Source organism: Grus americana, chromosome 2 (assembly GCF_028858705.1).
Source record: "Grus americana isolate bGruAme1 chromosome 2, bGruAme1.mat, whole genome shotgun sequence".
In the NCBI taxonomy this organism is placed as follows: domain Eukaryota; kingdom Metazoa; phylum Chordata; class Aves; order Gruiformes; family Gruidae; genus Grus; species Grus americana.
Genome location: NC_072853.1, coordinates 67,181,177 through 67,206,212, shown reverse-complemented (window position 1 = coordinate 67,206,212; position 25,036 = coordinate 67,181,177). Strand labels below are relative to the sequence as shown.

Sequence of the window (25,036 nt, the reverse complement as noted above, 5' to 3'; positions counted from 1 at the left end):
ACATGGAATAGAAACAGAAATTGTTCAAGCCTATATACCATGTCACATAGTGACTGCTCTGTGCCAGTGAGGTATGGTTTGAGGCAAATATGCAGACTGCGTTTGTACTGAGCATAAGGATCAGTTTTCTGGAGATTGCAAGGAATGGTGTAAAAAGACTACAGGAGGAAGTTCAGGACAGAGTCTTCCTGAAAACTCAAGGAAATGATTCAGTAAGGGAGTGAATCCAAACAAACCGGGGTTTGATGTAAATGGTAATCAGGTGTCAAGTGGATGCCATTTAAAACAATTCAAGTTCCATGGAAAGGCTAGCTTAGTTATCCATAAACAGAAAAAGGCAGGCAGGGAAATTCTTCAATGAGCGGGTTTGAGGCAAATGGAAACTCTAGCCCTAATTTTGAGCTGAAAGTAGGTGGTGCTTGTTGTGTTTGTGCTAAAGCAGGGGTTCTCAAACTGTGTAAATCAGGTCTAGCACTCACTCTGATACCTCTTTTACTCTGCTTTTCATACAACGCTGCTACGGAAAAGTAGCACAGGTAATTAAAACAATAAAGCTAGCATTTCCTTCTTCACATTGTTAAACCATCCAAATTCCGCTCTGCGGTAATAAGTACTTGTACCTGTACAAGACCCATGTCACCAGTCCCTGTTCGGTAGGACCTGTGTGTGGGAGCTGGTGCAGAGAACGTTTTCTGTTTCGGTGGTACATAACGCCTTGAGCCATTTGCACTTTAATGATTCAGTGTGCCCATGACACACAGACCGCCACTAGTGTAAACCAGTTTGGTGAGCTTGCAGAGGAATTTCCTGCAGCTACAGCTCTGTCTGCTGTTTGCTACCCTCTGAGGGAGCCCTACCCTGTTAATGAAAAGTTCACTCTGATTAAGTTTTTAAAGTATGCTGAAGTGTTAAACCAGCAGATGATCTAAACTGAGAAAAATCTAATCATTTGCTATGACGGTAAACTTTCAGTAAGAAGAGAAAGGGAAGAGAGAAACCATGAGATGCAACAGATAGGCTAAGTGCAAAGCAACAACGAGATGATTATCGTGAACGTTCTGACCAGCATGCACAGCCACTGAGCTGCGCTTGGGCGTTGCATAGGGATCCCGGCAGAGCTGAGTGCCAGTGCCAGCTGTGTATGCGCAGATGTTCACCATCTCCAACGAGACCAACTGAGACCAACTGAGAGAAAACTGTGTGAAGGAAAGGGGGCCCTTTGCCACCTTCTACCTCTTCTGGGCTTTCACAGCAAGGAAAGGTGAATGCAAAACTAATGGTCAAGAAGACATCACGCTGGCAGAGCAGATGAGAGGTAGGGTAGTGTGATACCAAGTAAGAGGAAGGACTATGCCACAGAGGGCCTTAAAATGAGAACTAGGAAGCAGGAGAGAGCTGCACCTCCTGAGGTCTGTGTTTACCCTGGCACTGGTACGTTTCTGGCTGAAGTGGGCAGTCTGGAGCAGTTACAGATACAGTCAGAGCTACGGCAGCTGTAGCTTGCCTTTAAAGAGCTGTAAAACATTACAGGAGATGTTTGGTGGAGGGAGGGAGTTTTACAAGATACCAGGGTTTGAGACAAAGAAGTGGCTGAAGCTCTCAAATGGTAACTGTCCTGAAGTGTTGCCTTAGCATTTCTAGCATAAGTACTAATTTCAGCACGGTGAGTTTAGTTTGAGGTTAAAAACAAGATCTCTTTAGTTTTCACATGCTTGAATTACCAGTAAAATGTTAGATTTCCACAGGAAACAAATACTTGGTAGAAAATATTTCCTTTAGTCAAAACTCCATTTCTCTGGCTGAAAAGCATATCTGATGGAAATTTTTCAATCAGTCCGAGCTCCAGGTGTTTGAACTGGCTCCATAAAGGCCAAAATTCTTTAGTGCAGACCACATTTAATGGGGCTTCTTTGGAAGTTTTCTGGGGCGAAAGGAGAACAGCTAGGGTTTTTTATATATTTGCATGTATAAAAGTAGAACTTGAACCCAATGTATTGCCTGAAGAATGGCAGCCTAATGAAGATAGTCTCTCCTAGTTCTGTGTAGAGAAGACGACTGAAACATATTAGATCTTCTTGGCAAATCAAGTTTTCCCTCACATTCTTCCCCAGTCTTGTGGTTCTCTCTGTTCTCCCGTGGAGCTTCTTCATACATTTTCATCACTATTCTGTAAAACTACCTCATAATAGAATTTCTGTGCCTGAAAAAACACGGAAGTAGTGAGCAATATAATTCTGTGACATCCTGAATTAAAAGCCAGCTGGCTTGATAGCCTGATCACAAAAAGCTGATGGAGAGGCAGAGAGCTGGCCTCCTGGGATGCACCCAGTATAGGCAGACATGAACGTTCCAGTTGTTCTGTAAAGGGCAAAACTACTCCTCTGTCTTTTGAATCCTGGCCTTCAAAAGGACTAATCCATTAATCCCTACAGAAGTCCACGTATCCTGCTCAGACTGGTACCTGAGCTCACTTATTCCTTTGTCAAGATAAAGTTAAATTTCTAGAGGCTATTAGTGGGAAAAAAAAGAGAGAAGTCGTTATTAGGACTGGCCAACGAATTGCTATCAAGTTTTTTTCCTGTGAAAAATTAGGTTTTTCAACTGAACAAATATCTCTCCCAGAACAGGTGACAGCATCTACCATGGTTCACTATCAGAATGACAGGGGAAAAAAGTAGGACAAAGCTATGGAGGAAAATGCACTATGCTATCAAACAAGAGAAAAAAAGTTGTAACAAAAATGGTACGACGTCGATCAAAATCATGGTTAAATGTACTGTGCAATTAATAGGCTATGTCTACACTTCCAAATTCAAGATAAATGATTTGAGGCAGCATAACAGTAAGGATACCTCAGAGTCCTGAAATGTCAGTAAGATCTGCAGGACTGAAGGACAAAGACCGTGAAAGGAGCTCTGTCAGCCAGTCGGTCTTGGGCATTCAGAGCCTCTTCAGATCAGAGTTAGGAAGTCCCTGAGTGAGTGAATGAGCACAGGAAAGGCTTACCAGAGACCAAGCCCACAAACAGATAAGGTTTGAGGAAGAGACCAGTGTTGCTAGGAACTGAGAAATCATCCTCAGCAAGTGATAAGTAACCAACCACAGAAAATAGAGGGCCATCTCCACTGCGGGAGCTCAATAGTCTAATAATCCCAAGCATATGATTCCCTTTGTTTTAAGCAAAACCAAGTTTCTCGATCAAAATTGTGTATGTCCTGGCTGGATAAACTCATGTGCAGGTACCTGTACTGCAGTCTCATAGCAAAGCTATTTTTGTGGTGATGGCTCACAAGGTCAAAACTTGGCTCCATCCAATTCAGTGAGAATTTCCCTCTGATTTTGTTGAAGCTAGAATTTCATAAAAGGCTCCTGAGGACATTTGCATCCTTTGTTAAAAGGTAGTTTTCTTAGCCATTGCGTTTTTCTAGAAATCATCTTTGAGAGGAGTTATGCTAGCTAGTATACATGCTCCAAACATGAAGCTTAATGTTTCTGAAAGCAACTGCGACTCTCCTTCCTTTCTCACTAAAGTTATAAGTCACAAACAGTTCTGCACAGAGGTAATTTCATATACTGGAGCGGTTCCATACCTCATACCGTTATAAAGTTAAATATCCACATCTGTACTTGAACAGTAGCGCAGAAATGTTACATACGTTTTGGATTTAACACTCAGGTTTTGCAGGAAGAATCATTTGCTTATGTCATTATCTTTGTCTATAGAAATTGTCACCTATGATATATTTTACACTAAAAGAAATATTTTTTTTAAGTGGGAACAAGTGGTTCATGTGCAAATACTCTCCAAAATCCAAACAAAATCAACATATTTCACTCAAATGTTCAAGAAACTCCCCTTTGAGTTTAGACCAATATATACAATTTTAAGCCAAGTGAGTTATTTTTAGAAGTTCTGAACAGCTGAAAATAGGGAAATCTATTGTAGTTACCTTCTCGTCCTTAAATTGTCTGTGAAGGCCACCAGTGCTAGTTCATCATTTTAACACAGTAAAAACATGTGTTTCATAACCCACATATAATCAAGTGTAACACAGAAGATGTGGGATGATTTTATTAAAAAGCTTCATTTCACAGAGTGGCTTATGGCATCTGGAAATCGTTTTACATTTGAGTGATAGCAACCTTTTTTCCCTCCCTTTTCAAGCATGTTGTAGCAACAACTCCCCATCGCTTTGTTTCGTTTTCTGCTTTGCCTTCATGCATACAATTCCTCTCTCCCGTTTTTCTCCTAATGAAAGTGATCCCATAGTAAATAGTGGTTTGAAAATGATGTGTTCTTTATGCAAAAAGTGAGTCACCAGTCTGCTTCTTCAGTTGGCTGAACTGACCCACTTTCCAGGCTCACACATGTTGGACTTAGCGATGCCCCAAGCAAGGCGAAGCCAAGGAAGGGGGAAGGGGGGAGCACGATGCCAGTGCACTGGTGCCACGCGACACACAGCTTCTCAAAAGGCTCCTTGAACAGGCGGTGGGGAACACAGAAGCGCGGAGCTCCAGTCTGTTGACCAGCTGACATCTAGTCCACCAGTATCTTCCGGCTACGAAAAAGTGCCTCATGGCAGTGTACTCTGCAATACACTGCGGTACACACCACAGCCCTCCTCCTGGGACACCTAGCGATGGGTAAGGATGGTTTGACCCATGCTGGGTCGGCATCCTTTCTGGAGTCAATCTTAACCATGAAAAGACAGCCTCCCAACCAGGGGTTTCTCACTGCAGAGAAAGAGATTAGGTCTCTCCCGTGTCAGCAGACCATGGGAGGAAGGGACTCCTCCTTCTACCTCAATCTCTAGCACGTACGTTCGGAGGGAGATGCCTCCTGATGAATATGATACTTAACTGTTTCTGAATGGGTTTCCTCCTTTTCCTCCCAGCATATAGGCATTCCCCCGGAGGAATCATTGTCTTGATGCTGAAAAACAAAAGCAATAGGTTTCTTCGTTTAGAGTTTTCTGGGTTTCATACCGCTGTACAAATGACAGCACTGAGAAAGTTCAACCGAGGAAAATGTTTGTTCCCTGAGTGTGGCATTCAACAACACTAAAAAGCACACTGGCATTAGTTAAGATAGAAGCTTAAGGCTTATTCCAATTTCCTACCTTAATATTATTAGAATATTGATGTTCATATTCAATTTTCATTTTTTCAAATTAAGCATACTATACATGGTATAAAAATGGGTATAAAATACATCCTGTTTACTCGATATCCAAAATTAATTTTTTTTCCTTCTAGGCTCATTTTTAAATTCAGCTAAACAAATAAGAATGAATAATACTACCCATCATCTTCTGCAAGGAGGATTTCACAACTTTTTAAATACGCAGGAATATTGTCTTCCATTACTGACACTGTGATAAGTAGGATGCAATTATTCAAATCAGCATTTTTCCAGGTCCTCACATCCTCATTTTTAAAGACTGAAAGTATATCTGTCGGCAGCTCAAGAAATGACACGAGGTATTGTGGTTAGCACTAGGACCCAATGCAGTGCTGATGGAGGTGACAATTTTCAGACAAAACTTAGTCTTATTATCGCTCTGTTTGAGCACGTTAGCCTTAGAGACATTGCAAGCTCTGAACCAAGTCTTTGCATTCAGTCTGTTTAAATTTTCTGGAGATTAGCTGAATATTGAAGTCTCTTGATTTTCTGTCTGAAAGGTTATTCTATCCTTGCTGTGTGCTGTTCAACAGTGGGTACGTACTGCCTGAGAGTTTACTATATCTCAAGAGTATTTGCTGCTTTGTGTAAGACATAAAAGAGAACCTTCTATGTCACTGAATCAAATCCCATGCTATTGAAGACACCTATATCATATAATGCAAATCACAAACTTACTGAACTTCATTTAAAAACTGTTTAGAGGAGCTTTGCTTTTCATTGAAAGAGAGTTTTCTGATAACTAGAAACCTTTTGCTTTCCAGCTTAAATTTTTTCATGGTCATTTTATGCCCATTTGTTCTTCTGCCAACATTGTCTTTTAGTTTAAATAGCTCTTCCTCCTCCATTGTGTTTACTCATTGGTGTATTTTTAAATATCAGTCATACCTTCAGTCAGCCTTCATTTTTCTATTCTAGGAGAACCCAAACTTTTTTATTCCCCTCTCATGTTACAAACTCTTTATTCTTCCCATCATCTTAGGAGCCTTTTCTATCTCATTTCAATCAATCTGTATAAAACACAGATAAACATAATCATGCACAGTATATTAAGTAAAATCTCAAAGTATTTCATACATGCATATATATGCTTATGTATTGACAAACCATTAATTCTTTATGGGAATTATCTCACTTGATATTTGTGTGACTGCATTTTCCTTTTTCATAGCCATTATCGAATTCATGGCTCACAGTCATCCCGTGGCCACCTAATATGCACAGTTCTCCATCTTCATGTATGACTTACAATAACTACATGCACAGTTTATGGAGAAAATCATAGAATCATAGAATGGTTTGGGTTGGAAGGTACCTTAAAGACCATCTAGTTCCAACCCCCCTGCCATGGGCAGGGACACCCTCCACTAGACCACGTTGCCCAAAGCCCCATCCAACCTGGTCTTAAACACTTCCAGGGAGGGGGCACCCACAACCTCTCTGGGCAACCTGTTCCAGTGCCTCACCACTCTCACAGTAAAGAATTTCTTTCTAACATCTAATCTAAATCGACCCTCCTTCAGCTTAAACCCATTACCCCTTGTCCTGTCACTACACTCCCTCATAAACAGTCCCTCTCCAGCTTTCCTGTAGGCCCCTTCAGGTACTGGAAAGCCGCAGTTAGGTCTCCCCGGAGCCGCCTTTTCTCCAGGCTGAACAACCCCAACTCTCTCAGCCAGTCCTCATAGGAGAGGTGCTCCAACCCTCTGATCAGCTTCGTGGCCCTCCTCTGGACTCGCTCCAACAGCTCCATGTCTCTCCTGTACTGGGGCCCCCAGAGCTGGACGCAGTACTCCAGGTGGGGTCTCAGCAGAGCCGAGTAGAGGGGCAGGATCACCTCCCTGGACCTGCTGGTCACACCTCTTTTGATGCAGCCCAGGACACGGTTGGCTTTCTGGGCTGCAAGCTAACTTTTAGTGCCAAAGTGCCCAGCCATCCCATTCATACAATTAATCTCCAGTTCATTTTTGTTATGTGAGAATTGTATCCTCTTCTGTATTGATAATGTAAGCAACTAAGTTTATTGCTACACTCTTGGTTTTGCATGAAATTTCTGAGTAAAAATATGATTGTCTCCAAACTGATAGTTGAGGAACACTGCATGTAGTTTCCCGCCTGATCAGTCATTTACCTTTCAGCACATGCTGTTGACCCAGTTCCTTCCCTCAGCCCTTTCAATTCTTTACTAGTCCTCCACAGCACAGAGTCCTTCACTAAATTCAGATAGACTAGGTCTGCCGTATTTGCCTGATCTGGAAAATCAGTTACTGTATCAACAGAAAGCTATCAGGTTACTTTTTGTCAAAATCATCTAAATCTACATTCCATTTTTATTCCATTACACAACTAACCACAGCCATTAATGGTTCTTTCCTTGAGAATTCATTCTAAAAAGATGCACGGTATAGAGATCAGGCAAACAGGTCAGTAGTTGCCTTCTCCCAGTTGTAGCTGATGGCGTAAACACCAGTCATTCTCCAATTTATGCAGTTTCAGGTATAGAGTTCTTCCAGAAATAAACAAAGCCTTTTTTTTTTCACTCTTACTGGGACAATTTCATGTGACATCAGATGGGTGAACTGCCCGGCCAAAGTCTATGAGAGACAGGATACAGTGCAATAAATACTGCTCCAGGTTAAGAAACTTTGTTTATCCCACAGCGTTTGCTTAGATAAAGCCTTCTTGCCACCTTCAAAGACTTGTTAGGTTAGGCTAGTGTACAAGTTCATTTTTTGCAACAGTCTTCCAGTTTTTAAGATTTCATCTACCCTGGTGGGTTTTCTGCTGAAATGGTGTGAATATGCCAAAAGAATTGCTGCAGTTTCTTTTGAGACCTTACGTTAAAAGGTATTTGCTTTACGTTGTAATACTTTTGTGTTCTAAGTCCTTCCCATCCATAATATGAATCTATGACTCATAGTCCATGTTTCAAAACAGTGTCACATGCTGGACTTCCTTTCTCTTGCCTTCATGAGCAAAATTACAAGGAGGAGAAAGACTTGGACAGCATAATTCAACTGAAAACTGAAAGCTAAGTGTTCATTCAATTTCCCAAAAGGACCACTTTGTTTTAAAACCCGTTCTGGTTCAGTTGATTAATATGTGACAGCAAATAGAAATAAAATAAAAGACCTCAGTATTCAAACAACTGAAAACCAGGAAATAAATAGCAAACAATATGAGTTAGAATTTATGAAGTGTAAAATGCTGGTTAAGAAAGATAAAGGCCCAAAGGAAAATTCACAAGTTGCAGCGCTAAAGAGAAAAGATAGGGTGCTTTTTAGAAGAATATTATGAACAAAAGAAGTCTAAAAAGTGTGTAGAGTGCTTATTAGATGGAGATGGCTGTATGTTAGAACTACATAAAAGGTAAGAGTGTTCAACAGATTTATTTCTAGTCTCTGAAAAGAAGGAGAATCGTGCACTTGCATCAAATAAGAATAAGCCATGCACTCTTCAGGCTTTCTACAGGAACTTTCTACAGAATTAGGACAAGGGGTTACCACAGCAACATGGTATGAAGCACTGCCTCAGCAACTGAACACCAACGTCCTAGATATGCGTACAGCCGAGAGGTGCTTCTGCTACTACCACTAATGCCAATAGTGGCACGCAGATAAAATGAGTTGGAGAATCAATGTACGGGAATAAAAACCAAGTCAGAAGGCTCATGGTTAGTGGTTCTAAAAATACAGCTGAAAACAGCACTTGAAGTTGTTGAGCTGCACAGAACCATAGACCAAGAAAACATTTCTTTTAAAAACTGGAGAAGAGCACATATTCATGGTCCTGCCTGGACCGTGCCCTCTTCTGATCGTCTGTGAGCTCTGATCTCCACTGCTGCAGGTGGCTGGGGACTCCTTCCCCTACCAGCCCACCAGCCTCACGTGTGAATGAGAAACGGGAAGAAGTTGGGGGGACGGCACTCAGCTGCTCAGAACTATTCTGCTCTTTCCTTTCTCTTTCTCTTTCTCTTTCTCTCTGTAACGTTTGAGAGTCCTCACATGCTCTCCCCCTGTTTGAGGGAGGATGAAGATGAACCCAAAGCAGCAACCTTCCACCCCTCCAGCAGCAGGACAGGGGGCTTACAAGCTTGAGGAGCTTCAGGAGGAGGATAGCTAGGAGTGAAAGGAACAGAGTTGCTGGGAAAGGGCAGATGTGGGCCGTGATCATTCACTTTCTTATGTCAGATGCTTTTAATCATGCTGACATTAAGTCGTAATGAATCTCTGAACATTAGGGAAATTCAAAGGACTGAAAGACAGCTGCTATATGGCAATCTTCAGAGAAGGGAAACATAATGATCCAGCTAACCCACGGATGGCGAGACTGACATCCATTCCAAGCTAAATACCAGTAAAGCTGATAAGAAGGACAAATGACATCACTTAACAGAACTCTACGGAATATCAAACTCTTTGGAGTGAAACTCACTCACTGAGAAGTTATCACCTCTAGCTGATAAAGGAATACACTTGCATTAGTAAATCATTTAACTTAGCAGTACAACATTCTGATTTTAAAAAGCCACAATGAAGTATTATAGTGCACAGTTTCCATAAGTAAAGAATTTATCAAGTGATGGATTAAAAAAAAAAAGGGTAATCTTTGAGAAATCACTGCTAAATTGAAAGGTTTGTATAAAGATCTTGCGGGCATCAAGGTTCAATGCAAAGCTATTGGTGACAGCATCTGCAAAGTTATAAAAATTTAGAAGAGCGGTAAATAATGCTGAAGGCATAGCGAAATAGAGAAGTCTGGAGTGGCTGGTAGGCTCTTTCTGTTTATCCACAATGCATTTTAATACAGCCAAAAGCAAACACTTGCATCTCAGCATAGGGAATGCAAGTCATTGCTACAGAATGGTGGCCGCATCCTGAAATGCCAGTGATTCTTGAGAGGAATTAGGGATCAAAGTGAAAAATGAATACAATCCATACCCTCAGCTCCCAGGGACGAGCTGCTGCACAGGCAGCTAATGCAGTTGCTGACCTAAGTGAAGTGATTTTACCTCTGTTTAGATATGATAAGACTGATGCTGGAACAGTGTGTACAGTTCCCATGCAAGTGTTTTTCTAAAAATGTTAGAAATTGGAAAGGGCAAGGCAAAAAGCTCAAAAAAAAAACCCCTCATAGCCTGAAGAAACTGCCCTGCACAGAAAAAAGCATTAGGTGACTTGAGTAAAGTGAAGTACTTCCATGGAGAAGATGTTGGTGCTGAATTATTTTAATCTGAAGCATAGCTAGCACTGAGAAAGTGAAGCTGAAGCCAGACACATCCCAATAAGAAATAAGGTATTTAAAACACCAGGGTACATGATTTAATGGATCCTCTATCTTTCCTGTCTTGAAATCACTGTTAGGTGTCTTTCTGTAATGTGCACTTTACCCTAACAGAAGTTATGTTTAAATTAAATACAAGCAGTTGGGCTGAATGCAGGCATACTCAAAAAAAAAAAAAAAAAAAGAAAAAAAGAAAAAAATGGTAGCTTTGGTAGCTATAGGAGGTCAAATTACATTATCCAATGATCTCTCCTTTCATTAAATTTTATGAATCATTTCCTGCCCGAATGTGATCACATACCATGCATTCAATGCCTGAACTACATAAAAGGGCTGTGCAGACCACAGCTTCGAAGCGCAGGTTTGGAAGAGGCAGCCTGGGAATAAGTAAGTTGTGTTCTCATCCTTACCGCACCGCAGAACCGCGGCGCAGCTTCACCGGCAAAGCAAGAAGGGGATGGTGCTGGAGCACGGCTTGGCTTTTATGTGCTGCTTCTACCTTGGGAGGCAGCAACTCTGGAAAAAGCCTTCCACTCGTGGTGGCTAATCAACAGAATAGAAATCTACTTGTTTGCTGTCACTAAATTAATTGTGATTAGCATGTTTCTGCCAAATGCTTTGCTTCTGATGAACGGTCACGTTTTAGGAGAAAATATGATAATGGCTTTGTATATATTAGCTTTGCAAACAGCATGCACTACTGTGTCCAGCTGAAGCAGCCCCACTTCAAGAGAAACTGGAGCAAAAAGTCACAAAAATGATTAAAGACTGAGCAAACGAGCCCCACAGTCAGAGTCCAGGAGCTCAAACTGTTTGGGTTATCATGAAGAACAGCAATGGAGAACTTCCTCACAATAAGTAACTACATTATGTAAGAAACAAACATTTCGTGACAGAGATCAAGCTAATTCTAGCAAGATCCAATTTGCAGAATTTGAGGCTAATTAAATTCAAATTACAAATAAATGAGGATAACTATTAAAATAATTTGCCCAGGACTATAGAGCACTCTCCATCACTGAGCATGTTTTAAACCAAGATTTTTTTTCTTAAGAAAACTATTAGACCTATGAAGAATTTGTTTAAGGATGTCTGATGGTCCTAAAATTTACTTTTCTGCCTCAGTCTTCTCTCCCGTGAAAAAGGAAGGTTAATTCACAAGCCTGACGAGTTGCAAGAAATGTTAAATGACAAATACAAAGGTATATAACGCTCGAGTTACAGAGGGTGTTCTGCAAGTGACGTGGACCATATGTTGGGCTAACAGCACAGCTAAGGTTGTCAGACATGGCATATATAAAATCTCTCCTTAATTTCCTTTAAAGAAAATATGTGCAAATTTGGCTATATCTGGAGCTTCTGAAAAAAAAAAAAAAAAAATCCACTTCACGAGTGCCCGGGAGACTTGCTGTAATCTGACAGTTATCTATAGTTTCTGCCTGAGCTGAGCACACGTCATCCCCTTCATTCCTCCCACAGGCATCTGCGCTTTACATATGCATCCCCATGCGCTTTACATGCCTCCCCTCGGAGAGGCAAAGGCAGAACCAGACTTTCCCTCTCGCTGTTCCTCCTCGTCCTGGTGTGCTCTCCCTGCTCCAGCCCCTGCAGCCCAGAAACAAGGGATCCCAAATATAAGGCACAGGAACGAGGAGCCGGCTGTGGGAAGGAGCGGGAGGCAGACTGAGACGAGGCAGGGAGGGGACAGAAGCAGACTGCTTGTGGTCCTGAGTCTCAGCATCCCTGAGACCTGCAGACAGACGGCTGTGCTTCATAACGCTCCAGAAAGGGCCCGTTGGGGAAGCTCTGCTTCTGAATTATCAGTGGGACTTCAAAGTGACCATCCAAAATTTGGGATTTTTGCCAGAAATTAGGTGGCCTGCACCTCCCTAATTCAGTCTCCCTCCCAGGTCTCCTGTAGGCTCCTTTGCCGTCGCTGCCTGTGTTACGAGAAGAAGTCTGAGGAGGCAGAGCTAGACGCCTGCCCCGCTCAGAGAGCTTAGAGAAGGAATTTGGGGCTGTGCAGGGGCTGTCGGAACGAGGGCTGCGTGATGCGAGGCACGTGGCTACAGCCAATGACGTCAGAGGCGTCAACTCTCATTTTCTGGGAGCCTTGGTCTGATTTTTAAAAGTGATGAGCACTCAGCGCTGCAGCCAAAGGCACCCAGATCTGTGCTCTGAATGAACGTACACCAAAGGCTGCGTCTTCGGAAAAAATCACCTCCTGAGTGCCTGGAATTGAGTAAATGAGAATACATCTTTCAGATTTGTCTATATGAGTAAGACCGTATGTCTCAGCAGTATAATAAAGATTAATTCAGCAGTGGTTTTGAGGTACTTAGATATTATAGTCACAATTATCACAGAAAAGTCCGTGACAAAATTAATAGCACTGTGTTCACAACGGGGTTTGAACAGTGCATAGTATGGAGCTGGGACCACAAGGTGAATGAGGATAATAAAAACAAATTGTGCCACTTCTGGTTTTAGTATGAGATGAAGTTTAGTGCCTATCCACATAGGTGAGGAATTCCCATTTCATCTCTAACTTCTGGGTTTCCTAATTTGCAAGTGCTTGACTTTAAAACATGGCAGCCCTTCGCTACAGGGTAGGTATGCAGCTACACCCTGCAGGACTCTTTAGCAGAACAATAATTTCAATCACTATTCTTCCCTCACAAACGAGTTCATTTGGGGACTAAATTATCTCATCAGCCCTTCTTACTTTATTCGTTTGTATAAGAAAGCCTGAAATTAATTTCAAGGAGATTTTTTTTGAGCTTTGAGGATGTAAATAGCCAACTTTTTTTACAAAAAGCTTAGATGCATGGGTGTTTTTTAAGTGATGTTTTAAAAATTAAGCTGTTTTTTAGAACTCTAATATGTGCACTGTGTCACTTCAGGAAGGATACAGACCATAGCACATACAAAAACATACACAAAAACATCAGACTGGGTATATGTCTGGTGCAATCTTTTCCAGTTAGTGGAATGGCGTCTCTTTCTGCTGGGTTTGACTTTGGTCCTCCGTTGTCTTTGCTACAGACCGTCTGAGGAGAATACAGGGTTGCCACAGCAGTTACTACCCTTTGCATAAAAAGGTGTGAGCAGTGATAAAAAGTTTTGCTGCAGCTGGGGCATTTAAGATATTGCTTGAACCATATGGATTATTCAATGATTAACAAGACACTCGATCTCACATTGCAGTCTTGCCCTCAGTAGGGTTATTAGTGTAGCACGTTTCACCGTTAAACTCTCAGGAACTTAATATCTTCGAGATCTCTGTCCCTCTGTTATGTTTGCTGGAACCTGATTAACAGGTCAAAAGATGTAACTTCCGGAGACTAAAAACCAGGCGCCGCGAAAGCATAAGCATCATTTCCACAGCAAATTTGACTAAAACCAGTAAGATAGCTCAATTAAATATTTCTGCCATGAACGTGTAGTGTGGCCGGGCCTTAGTTCAGCTGTCTTCAACCTACAGCTAGTTCAGGTTCTGGGAGCAGCTTTATGCTGGCAACGCAGAGCTCAGTACAGCTGACGTCTCAAGTACATTCATCAAGTGTGTCGATAACTTTTCAGATAGGTTCTGCCTGAACTGATTTAGCTCCGTGCTGTCGTGATAAGGCTGCTAGAGCTAGTTAGTCCATCGTGTTTGTCTGGTTCATTAGTTTGTCTACACTACTCCGCAGTTGTGAGGAGGGATAAATGCCCTGGGATGAAAGCAGAGCAGGATGACTGTGAATGGGCTGTGTCACTTTTTTTCACAACAAACACACGTGGCCTTGCATTGGCTGCTTTTGGGGTTGTTTTACCCTCATTCCCCACTCCCCTGTTCCACCATAAGGTGGTCCATGTCCCAGCACCCACGCACCACTGGGGTGGGGTGAACTAGACATGTCACTTTGAGTTGCAGAACTAGCCACAGGTTGCAAATGCAACTATGAACTATGAAGCTATGCTGGTCCTTCAAACCCTCGTGTAAGTTCACCTGCATTCCTGGTGTTACTTTCCCAACCACCTATGTTTCAATACCCTGCTTGTCATTGCATCAGACTTTGATTGTCTGGGGTTTGGGGTTCTCTTTGAGATAGTAGAAGAATGACCTTTGATAAGACTATCATTGTGCATCCACCAGGCCAAACGAGAAGCGTGGTGCAATTCTGGAGCAAATACTCACAGCGTGATGAGAAACCCTGAGTTATACAAAGGGAGGCTACAGATAGATTAGAGGACTGAACAGATGAGACAGGATGAGAGAAACACTAGGAATCATTTTTTGGAGTTTTCTACTGTAAAGCCAAAATGGCATTAATTTAAATGGAATTTTTATCAGGAAAGGATTGCTTATGAAAATCAGGAAGACTCTCCACAGTAGCAAATAAGCTGGTGAACCCCTCCTGCAAGTGGGCCAAGATCCAATTCCAAGTCCTCTGAAAAAGTCTGCCGTAACTGTACTCTCATTTCTCTCTTCTTTTCCACAAAAGGCTTCTTAAAAGGTTTTAGTTGCACTCTGGTGTAGAATAGGAGTCAAAATATATGACAGCTCATTTATTTAGTATATATGTTTTTTCATATATGTATACATTTCATATATTTGTTTATTTCTGTATCGCTGTAGACAGAGACAGAGTGTGAACCAAGAAAGAAGTGGCTGTCTCTGGCTCGGAGCCACAGCCTGTCCTCAGAGGAGCTTCTGTCACACCAGGAGAACACAGCACCGCATTCTCCCCAAGAAAAGAAGCAAAAGAGGGCTAAGACTTGGATCTAAGGCCAACAAAATGGGCATTGACATCTTTATTATTATAAAAGTTCTTAGGAAATGTGCGTGTATAGGAGGGAGAAAAATTACTTATAAACCTAGATCAGCTTGTTGGGAAGATGCAATCCCATTCTTCTCCTGGCTTTGATCTTCCGTGTTCCTCCTTCTCGGTCATTCGGTGGAATAAAAGGAGAAGCAGAGAATGACATGCCAAGTGCCCCATAACAGAGGTTCAGCAGAACTTAGGTATCTGAAGATCCATCGAAAAATCCCAAAACTTTCAGAGGAAAAGAGAAGGTGTTTTTCTCAAAGCTTGAGATGGAAAATGGGAATGCAGAGAAAAATTGAAATGAAACACGAAATATTTTCTCCTAGAAGTGAGTGAGTTATGTTAGCCTGATGGTTAAATTGACATTGTTATTACTGCTATTGCTGCAATTCAGTCTTTTAAAATGTTTTTGCGAACAGTGGAAGAAATGTTGCGGCATTTGAAAGCAGCAGGTCACAGTTTAGAAACGCACACGGAGAGCCAGGCTGGCATGTGAGTTGTCAAGATTTTGCTCAGCTCTTGCAAGTCTTCAGTTTAATGAAGTACATGAAAATCAGAATGAAAACTCAAAAGTTCCCGTTCTTTCAGATACAGAATCTGAAGACAAAAGTAAAAATAAAAACTGATGTAGCTATTATTTTTGAGATTCTAAAAGTGGCTAAACAAGTTATACTGGTTGAAAGGCTGCCTAGTTTTGTCTGCTACACTGACGAGGCACTACTGCGGCACCTTGGTTTGGATACGTACTCAAATTTACTGCAGGTCCTTAACTAGGGATGTATAAGCACACAATTTCCTCTCCAGGAAGACGAATTTCTCATTTATAAGCAGTATAACATATCTATTCCCATTCTGGTTTTGAGATCTATGGACATATCTACCTTTTTTGGTTCATTATTTGACAATTTTTGGCACTTTTTATTGTAAATACTTTTACTGTTTTAGAGATACATCTCCAGAGGAAAAATACATTTAAATACATTTGCAACCTGTCTGCAGTACAACTCTGTCTTCTAATACTATTTATATCTGTTACTACCCTAAAGTAATCAATAGATACAAATTTATTCTCATTAATATCCCCAGCAGTAGTATTTCAATGTGCTCACTAAATTTTTCATCATATATTTTTAGATTTTTTTAAAAAGAGTTAAATTTAATTTTCATAAACAAGTAATGCCTGCAAGTGTTTCACTTTATATAATTAGGGTAAGAGGTGGGGGGAAAATTAGACCTCTTGCCATCAAAACTCCCACAATCTTTTCGTTCTCTAACATTTAAAGGCAAACGTTTTGTAGATATATCCTACCACAATATAATTTGTCATAAAGCATTTGCTACAATCCCAAACCACCTGACACTAATAAAGCAGCTAGTTTAACATTTACTGATTCTCATCCACTCCTGAAAAGTAATAAACCAGAATTCTTTCACAGAGACAACATTTTAGGGAATCTCCCCTATTGCAGGGTAGGGGAGAGCTCTTTTACCTGCTTTCATAGCATGCCTTCCCTCCCCAGTCCCTGAACACCCATCTATCCAGAGATAGAAAGATTTTGTTCATCATTCCATCTTTGCAAATGGGGCTGAAAGGACCCTCAAGAGATCATACGGAACATCCTCCCCTGCTTCATACAGAAGCAGCTGTACCAAAACCATTCAGAGGTTTCAGATCGGAGAAACGGCTTGCGAGCATGAAAGCCTGGGCTGTTTTTTCTAGCTAAATCAATTGATATCATAAAAAAAGCGTCACATCTTTCTAGTCTTTTCCATTCTCACATGCTTAGGCCATCATAGCTGTAACAACACAGCTGCTAAACCACTCCCAAAAGCTGCTTATGCTGAAGAAGTGTAGTTTCTATGAGTACCCCAGAGATTTTATTCCAGCATTTAACTATTACTAAAATCACAACATTTTTCCTAAGCATCTTAACCTAAATTTTGCTTACTCCAGCGTAGGATCATAATTTCTTACCCTAGCTGACATGAATTTAAAAACCAGTTTAAGTTCAACTAACTTTGTAGCCAACTCTATGTTCCTAAAGGTTTTCAACTTTTTTCCCTTTCCTCTTCTCATCTCTAGACTAAACAATTATTTTAGTCTTTTCTTGTAAGCAATGTTTTCTAGGTATCTGATCTTTCCTATTGCTCTCTTCTGGACTCTTAATTTGGTCTGTATTTTTCCTCAAGTACCCTGCTCCCAAATGAGCACAATGCTCCAGCTAAGGACCTACCTGGGCTGAGTAGGGGGAAAAGAGTATTCATATAGCTTAGAAAAAACACTCCTATTTTTACACCCCATTGTTCCCTTTAGCATTTTCACAACAGTGCGATGCTACTGACTCGTGTTTAATTTGTGATCCACCAAACTTCCACATCCTTTTCTCCTTAGCTCGTGTTGCCTAGCCAGCCATCCCCCATGCTGCATTTGAGTACGTGATTCTTCCTGAAGGAAGGTAAACTTTTGCACAAAACCTTACAGACTCGCGTCCTGCTTGGTTTTCTGGAGGTTGTGACTGTCAAAAATCACTCTGAATTTGACTCTTGTCTTCCAGGGTGCCTGAAAGCCGTTTCAGCTTGGTGACGTCTTCAGGCTGAATGCCCAAATGCTCTGACCCATCATTCAAGTCATGCATGAAATAGGGAACAGCTCCGACAGATCGCTGTGGAGTCCCAACCTAAATTATAGTCTTCTGAATACACCCCTCCAAAATGTCTAGTATCTGTATTCTTTGCCCACAGAACAACCTCAGCGAACTTTGCTTATCTAGAAATGGCCTGAAAAAAAAGAAGAAAACACCATGTTTGTGGAAGGATTACTCATTTGAGGATAAGGAGAGGAAGACTCAATCTCACAAGTGCATAGGAGTTGTCAGGCATCAGAAAAGCACGTTTTGGAGCAGCAAATCCCTGTGAAAGACAATGAGGCCAAGAAGATCCCACTTTCCAAACAAAGCTGCCCTGACTGCAAGGTGAGAGCATAATATCTGGAGTTTCAGCAAAGGAAAAAATTCAAGAGACTACTCAGTATCATGACTCCCGAGGATCAGTATGCTACCAAATGTAGCAAACAGCTCATGGGAAAGCGAGAGAATGACCCTGAAACTGCTACGCATTCAACTTTACTCTGTCTCAGCTCCGGTGTTACAGAAGAGGGAGAAATCCACTAATAGTGGATTTTTACAGTCTTAATGAGTGACAAAAATGGATTTTATGTTAGCACATGTTTTCAGCAAGCTAAACCTACTGAAATGACCACCATTTAGTATCAATACAAATAAAGTTTAAGAGTAAGGATTAAATATTTAATATATTTAATGCATGCATGGATTTTGCTGTTGAATACAGAGCAATAATTCTGGTGCACCAGGCACCACTGCAGTCACAGGGCAGGTCAAATACATGACTGCAAACGTGTTTTGCAGTCCCAGCTTAATAGACTGCACCATGCAAATTATTCATTCGTTGTCTGCAGATGCACCTTGATTCAAAACAGTAGACAGTGTGGTCCAGCCCAAAGCAATCTCATCATCTGACAAGTACCTGAGTACATGCTAAATGCTTCACTCATATACATTGATGTTAAAAGCGTTCCACTGGCATAGGCTGCTAAGCACTGCCGTCTTGCACAGTTTTTCACCCCCATCCCGCACTGGCCCTGCTGCTGCATACCAGAAGGTACCTATCAGAGGGAAAGGATAAAATCCAGAATAAGGTTCCAAAAATGAAAGTAAAGGAGATACACTGGGTTTCTTGCGATTTTAGCTGCACGCTGGTGTACCTGAGGATTGCACTCGAGTGAGCAGATCCTACCTTGTCTACACTGGAATGGTGAAATGTCACACACTGACTGGCACTAGGGACCTTGGGGGTTCTTAAGTATTTGGGGTGTATTTAGTTGACATTATGTTGGCGGTACCTACATTTTGTTCATCTCACCTATGCAATCCTGTAAGTCCATCCACTCAAGTTCTGCAGTTACCCATGTCGTATTTGTTATGTTGACAACAGCACAACGCAGCCACAACTGCTATGGAAACCCCAAAGATCACAACTCTGAAGGTAAATTGAACTAAATCCAAAATGACTGCCAACAGCTCTGTGGGAGCTCTGGACTGACAGAGCAAAGCAAACATGCTCCTAAAGTGTTTCCGTCTCAGGATGTTCAGCCGGTCCCTAACTCTGAGTCAAATTCCTTGCAAAGCACCTTGAAATTTTCATTCTTCATGCAGGCACAGGCGTCTGCATTAGGGTCAGCTTCTTCTTAAAAAAAGCATCCGCTTGGTACATTTCAGGCTGCATAGCTGCTCTTACGTCCACCTTCTTTACTTTGACCTCAAAATATTTGTCGAAATCTTGCTCTGCATTTCCTAGTAGCAATTTGCTAGAGGGCCAACAAAGAAACTGCTTCTCCCAAAGCAGCAGGTCTTGCTACTGCTAGCCAAGTACCGCTGCGTTATTTTTGTGTGTATATATATATATTAGTGTATACATCTGACATATAACTGACCTCCTCGTATCAGCTGGTAACTGACAGGAAATTAATTTCTGGGGCGAAGACAATTTTTTGCTTTTCACATCTTGTTGCAGCCATGCCCCATTTTGAGCATCGGCGAGCGCTGCACTGCTGCTGCTGCAAAGTCCTCCCGTCCTGCTTGCCATGGCCATGTGGGACGGGGACCACTACCAGCGAGCTGTCACAAACACAGCAGTTAGGCAGTAACTGTGTGGGAACATTCACGTTGACAAATGTCCCGTTGCTTACCTCATGGATGAACCGATGACGTCTTTGCTCTGCCCGTACCAGGGAAGCAGGCAGGTGCTGCCTGCTATCCAGGTAACCCCATTCAAGTGGGAGCAGCCAGAGTTGAGCAAAATCGCACTTGTGCCGTTCAGGCAGATGGTGTTAGCAGTCGATGAATTGTGGTTATCTGAGCTATAGCTTATTCCTCATGGGCAAGCCAACTTAAATTGAAAACATCACCACTCTTCAGCAGCGAGTTTGTGTGTGTGGACATGAGTCAAATTAGAAGCAATGTCTGAGCTGGGACTCCAGTTATTCCACAGTGAAGACAAGCCCATGTTATCCAGATTCACCCCCTTCCCAGGACTCAACTGTATTGGTTATTCAAACATTACGGTAAAAAAAAAACCAACCCTGGCTGACACTTCCTACCCAAACTTGGCAATTCCTTAAATTTTCCTCCAAAATCTGCTTTGTCCTAGCTGTCTCTGGGCACAAAGAGACACTCCCACATCCTTTACATTCCAGTTGGGGCTAATTGAACTCACATGTCAGCATGAGTCAGCAGTAATTACCAGGAATATTAAGGAAAGATTTGGCATCAGACCTCAGTTATTCAACAGCAGAGCCCCCACATTTAGTGGGGTCTCGGGTTGAATCAAACCCCTTAAAAACACGACCGCAAAAGCTGTACCAAGTTCTTAGTCTAGTTCAACTACGTATAGGTGATTCCTGATACTGAAAGTGTCTTTACTATATTTTTAGATATACCTACAGAAAGGAAAATCTAATGGAAAAATCATTTCTGACTACTCCACGGTAGAGTTTAAATCTGTTTATATGCTGAAACCGATGAATCAATATCAGACCGGCTGGCTGGTTTTCATAAGCATCCACGCTGCAAACAGGGCCTAGCAATGCATTTCCTCCTTACGATTCCTGGGCAGAAATCCGAATCGATGAGAACTTGAGGTAATGATGTACCTCCCCCTCCTACGGCTCATTTGGAATAAAAATCCTGAAACCACAACACCACGGATTTTCCACACGCGAGTGTTCGTTCCCTGCCACTCTCTGCCAAAACAGTCCCCCCTCGGTACACCTTCACCCTACGGGCTGTGGAGCCTCCAACTTCCAGAACTGAAGACTGGAGGTGTTTACACACTAGCCCAACACAGCCCCTAGAAACCCAATCCTCTCCTTGAGACCAGCAAATGCCCAAATGCACTCTAATGGTCACCTACTGAAAAAAAAAAAAAAAATAGGTTGTCACAAACATATATACCGATGCAGAGACACGGTGGATGAGGCAGTGAGAAGTGAGGACTGTCTCAGCCTGTGCTCAGGCAGGGGGTGCCGGCAGGAGCAACGGCGTTAAAGTTACTATCCAGACCTTAACTGGTAACTCTTTCTGGTGCTTAATATCTACGGTATTAGGTACTTTGTTTTTCAAGGAAATAAATTCTTGCTCTTGGTTGCAAATTAACTGAGTGTCTTGCCAGTGAATTTGATCTTGTCAGTCATTAAGTCTCTTGCTTAAATGCAACGATTTAGTCTCAGCCCTGGATAATAACACTCTACGGTTCATAAAGGAGAACTGTTTTATTTTATCTACTGCAAACATATGTGCATCAACATTCTTCTCAACAGACTACTTCTGAGCCCAACCAGATCAGTCAGTTTTATTTAAATCCAGTCCCGGTTGTCTTTTTGAAACCTCCAACTACCAAACAACGTCAAGCATATTCTTGGGTTTTTCTGGTGGTTTTTGTTTCTTTTTCTTTTCTTTGTTTTTTGGTCTTAATAGCCTATCTCCTAGAAACTCACTAAATGACGCACAAACATTGTTTGTGCCCGTCTTCAGAAAAAAAAAATGGTTTTAACGTATTATAACTTAGCTTTATGCTATTTGCGTTATTCTTTAATAAAGACATAAAACTACAGCTTCACCCAAAGACGTACAAAATCCTTGTTTACAAAACAAAGTAACGCAAAGTCAGAAAAAGCACCGGAGCCCATATACACGCTTCGCCCTTCCCTCACTGATTTTTCCCCCTTTGGTATGTCAAACTGAAACGCAACAAGAATTTTTATCTCTGAAGTTATAAACCTCTGAAAACGAAGGTTTTCGGGGGAAGTTCTGACCAACCTCAAAGCATACCCACCCTGGAATATGCCGAGTGAGTGCACTCGAGGCTCGAAAGAGGCGACGTGAAACTTTATTTCACTTGTTTTCCCCCCCGAAAGGTCTCTCAAGGCATCAGTGGAAGGGGATGGGTGAAGCCAGATGTGGCCAAGGTGCCGCGGCAGAGCCCTCGGCCGCCCCGGTTCCTGCCCTCGGGACAGCGAGGCAGCACCCCGGGCATCACCCGCCCGGGGGCCAGCGGGCACCCGGCACCTCCCGGGGCTTTCGCGTGGGAGCTGCGGACCGTCACCGGCGCCCGGGTGGAAGAAGCGGGGCGCGTCCTGCGCGGCTGCCGTCCCACCGCCGCCGAAACGGCCGGGGGGAGCACCGACACCCCGCGGAGGGGTGGGGGGGGTGGGGGGTGGTTTGGGGGCCGAGGTGGCCGGAGCCGGCAGTCCCCCGGTCCCCTCGCAAAGCCCGGGTTGAAGCCTCGTCTGCCCACCGCGAGCTCTCGGGATGCAACGACTTACCCCACGGTCCCCGCCACGACCCGGGGGTGCAAAGTTTCTCCGGGAGAGGAGCAGCCCCCGGCCGCGGCGCAGAGCGGGCGGCCGAGGTGCGGCAGCGGTGCCGGGGAGGAGATGCGGGAGCGGGCGGCGGGAGCGGGACGGAGGGCGCCGGGGGTGGGGAGGATGCTCGGCCGCCGCTTCCCTCGTGATTCAGGTGGCGGGCTGGCGGCCGAGTGACAGGGCGAGCCGCCGGCTCCCCGCTCGCACGCGATCCCCGGCCCGCCGCCGCCGTCACCCCCCGCCGGCGGCAGAGGGCGCTGCGGCGGCGCGGCGGCACGGGCGGCCGGGGGCGGGCGGCGGCCGCGGCGGCGGGGACGGGGCGAGCGGGCGCTGCCGGACGGGACCAGCGGGCGCTGCCGGACGGGACCGCAGCGTAAAGCGCGGGTCCCCGCCGGTGCTGCCCGCCGCTCCGCCGCGGGGTGGGGGCCGAGCCGGGCACACACGCACACACGCACAGACCCCAGTCCCGGTGCGGTGCACCTGCCCGCGCCGCCGCCGAGCCCGGCTCTCCCGAAAAGTTGAAAGGGAAAAGTACAGTGCGGGTCCTTCCCCGTCTCCGGGATGTCTGGAGCAGCCTCAACACACACGGCCCGCTCCCCCGGCAGCGGTGGCTCCGGAGGGGGCTTGCCTCTGCCCCCCACCTGCCCCTCTGCCCGCCCCGGTCTCTGCTCGATGCGGGTCCCGTTGCGCTCGTCGCCTTGCGTGGTAAAGTACTTCTCCCTCCGTGTACCGACACCTTCAGTTCAGCACCGTATTTACCAGCTTCACCAGGAAGCTGAGTAATAGCCGGGATTTTTTATTTTTTTTTTTTTTAAACTAGCAGGGGTTTTTTCCCCAGAACGCTGTGCCGACTGATTTCTGGTTTGTACTGGAAGCGGCAGGGGATCCCAGTCAAGCAGCAAGGCCTTTTGCAAGTAGTGTTAGATGCACGTGGTTGGTAAGTACCGAAAGCAGCTCTCGTGCAGGAGGCTTAAGTGCAGACAAAACCAGAGAAGGCAGATACAGAAAGTCCAAGGTAACAAAGTGAAAAAGAACCCTCTCCCTGGTGGGACACCAATCCTTAGTGAGGAGATCCAGACATTTTACCCCCAGCAGACTTCTGGAACTGGTTGCTGTGGGAAGGAACCGTCTACTGGTCCTCAGCCCTGGACTGCGAGGTGTCCCCTCGGATGCAGGTGCTGTGGCAGGTACTGCCCTTCAGACAGCAGCGTCTGCCTTTGCCCCAGACACAGTGCTGCAGCTTCTCAGGCTCCAGCTGGCTTCGCTCTATATCCACAGGCAATCCTTCTGGGAAAGCCCAATTATCAACATACAGGTGGCAGGAATAATGTATAGGAAAGCAAAGAACTCCACTTTTGCTAATCATGGAATCATAGAATGGTTTGAGTTGGAAGGGACCTTTAAAGGTCATCCAGTCCAACCCCTCTGCAATGAGCAGGGACATCTTCAACTAGATCAGGTTGCTCAGAGCCCTGTTCAACTTGACCTTGAATGTTTCCAGGGATGGGGCACCTGCAACCTCTCTGGGCAACCTGTTCCAGTGCCTCACCATGCTCATCGTAAAAAAATTCTTCCTTATCTCTAGTCTGAATGATCTCACAGATGTTTCCTCCATACAAAGCTTTACTCTCAGGTTGCCTGTGCTACAGTCTGAATGAAAATGCACTGCGTGGGCGTGAATTTACCGGGGAAGGAATGGAGAGGAACAGGAGTATTAGAAAGTACCTGAGCCTTCCTTTCTCCCCTCTCGCCCTGGTCAGCAGTGAGGAGGGTGGCACCAGCTCTGTGGCAGGTCTCTGTGGCTGCAGTTGTGTGGCTTCCCCAGCAGTTCAGAGCTGCATGTCTCTGCAGTGCCCCACCGCCTGACTTCATGATCACTGCTAAGTCTTTGGCTTGACCGCTCTGTCTTGTTTTTAGCAGGGAGACCTCACTTTGACAAATGTACCTGCATAATAAGCTTCCATCCCTCTTTTGCCCATGTTCTTCAAGATGAGGGAAAGCCTGGACCAAAGCCCTCCTGTCCTGCACATGAAGATTGAAGAGCCCAGCTCGCAGGAACACTATTGTTCCAGCAAAATAGAACCAGTCAGTGTTGTTGATTGCTCTGTTACATCTTCCCAGACAGAGCCTTGGCTATAAAAATAGATGCAATAATCCACATGGACAGTTGCAATTGTAAACGGCATTCAAAAAGCAAAAACGGAATTCATAGTTTGACACAGACATATCCCCAATCCGTCAGGATGTGACACATTGGCAACATGTCTGTGCCAAACTATGAATGCCGTTATTTACTTTTCTTCTGAATGCTATTTACGATTG

The 25,036-nt window shown here is 43.8% G+C and overlaps 1 protein-coding gene across 1 annotated transcript in view; it reads right to left on the bottom strand.

The window, feature by feature from the left end:
* AHRR (aryl hydrocarbon receptor repressor) overlaps positions 1–22,766 on the bottom strand; it is an 86,527-nt gene extending 63,761 nt beyond the window's left edge. The window contains exons 1-2 of the mRNA XM_054816746.1: positions 22,676–22,766; positions 4,862–4,933 (exon numbers count right to left, since the gene is read on the bottom strand). Of these exons, the coding sequence (XP_054672721.1) occupies positions 4,862–4,923 (62 nt within the window). The 5' untranslated portion in view covers positions 4,924–4,933; positions 22,676–22,766. The remainder of the gene's footprint in view (positions 1–4,861; positions 4,934–22,675) is intronic.
* Positions 22,767–25,036: the final 2,270 nt, after the last annotated feature.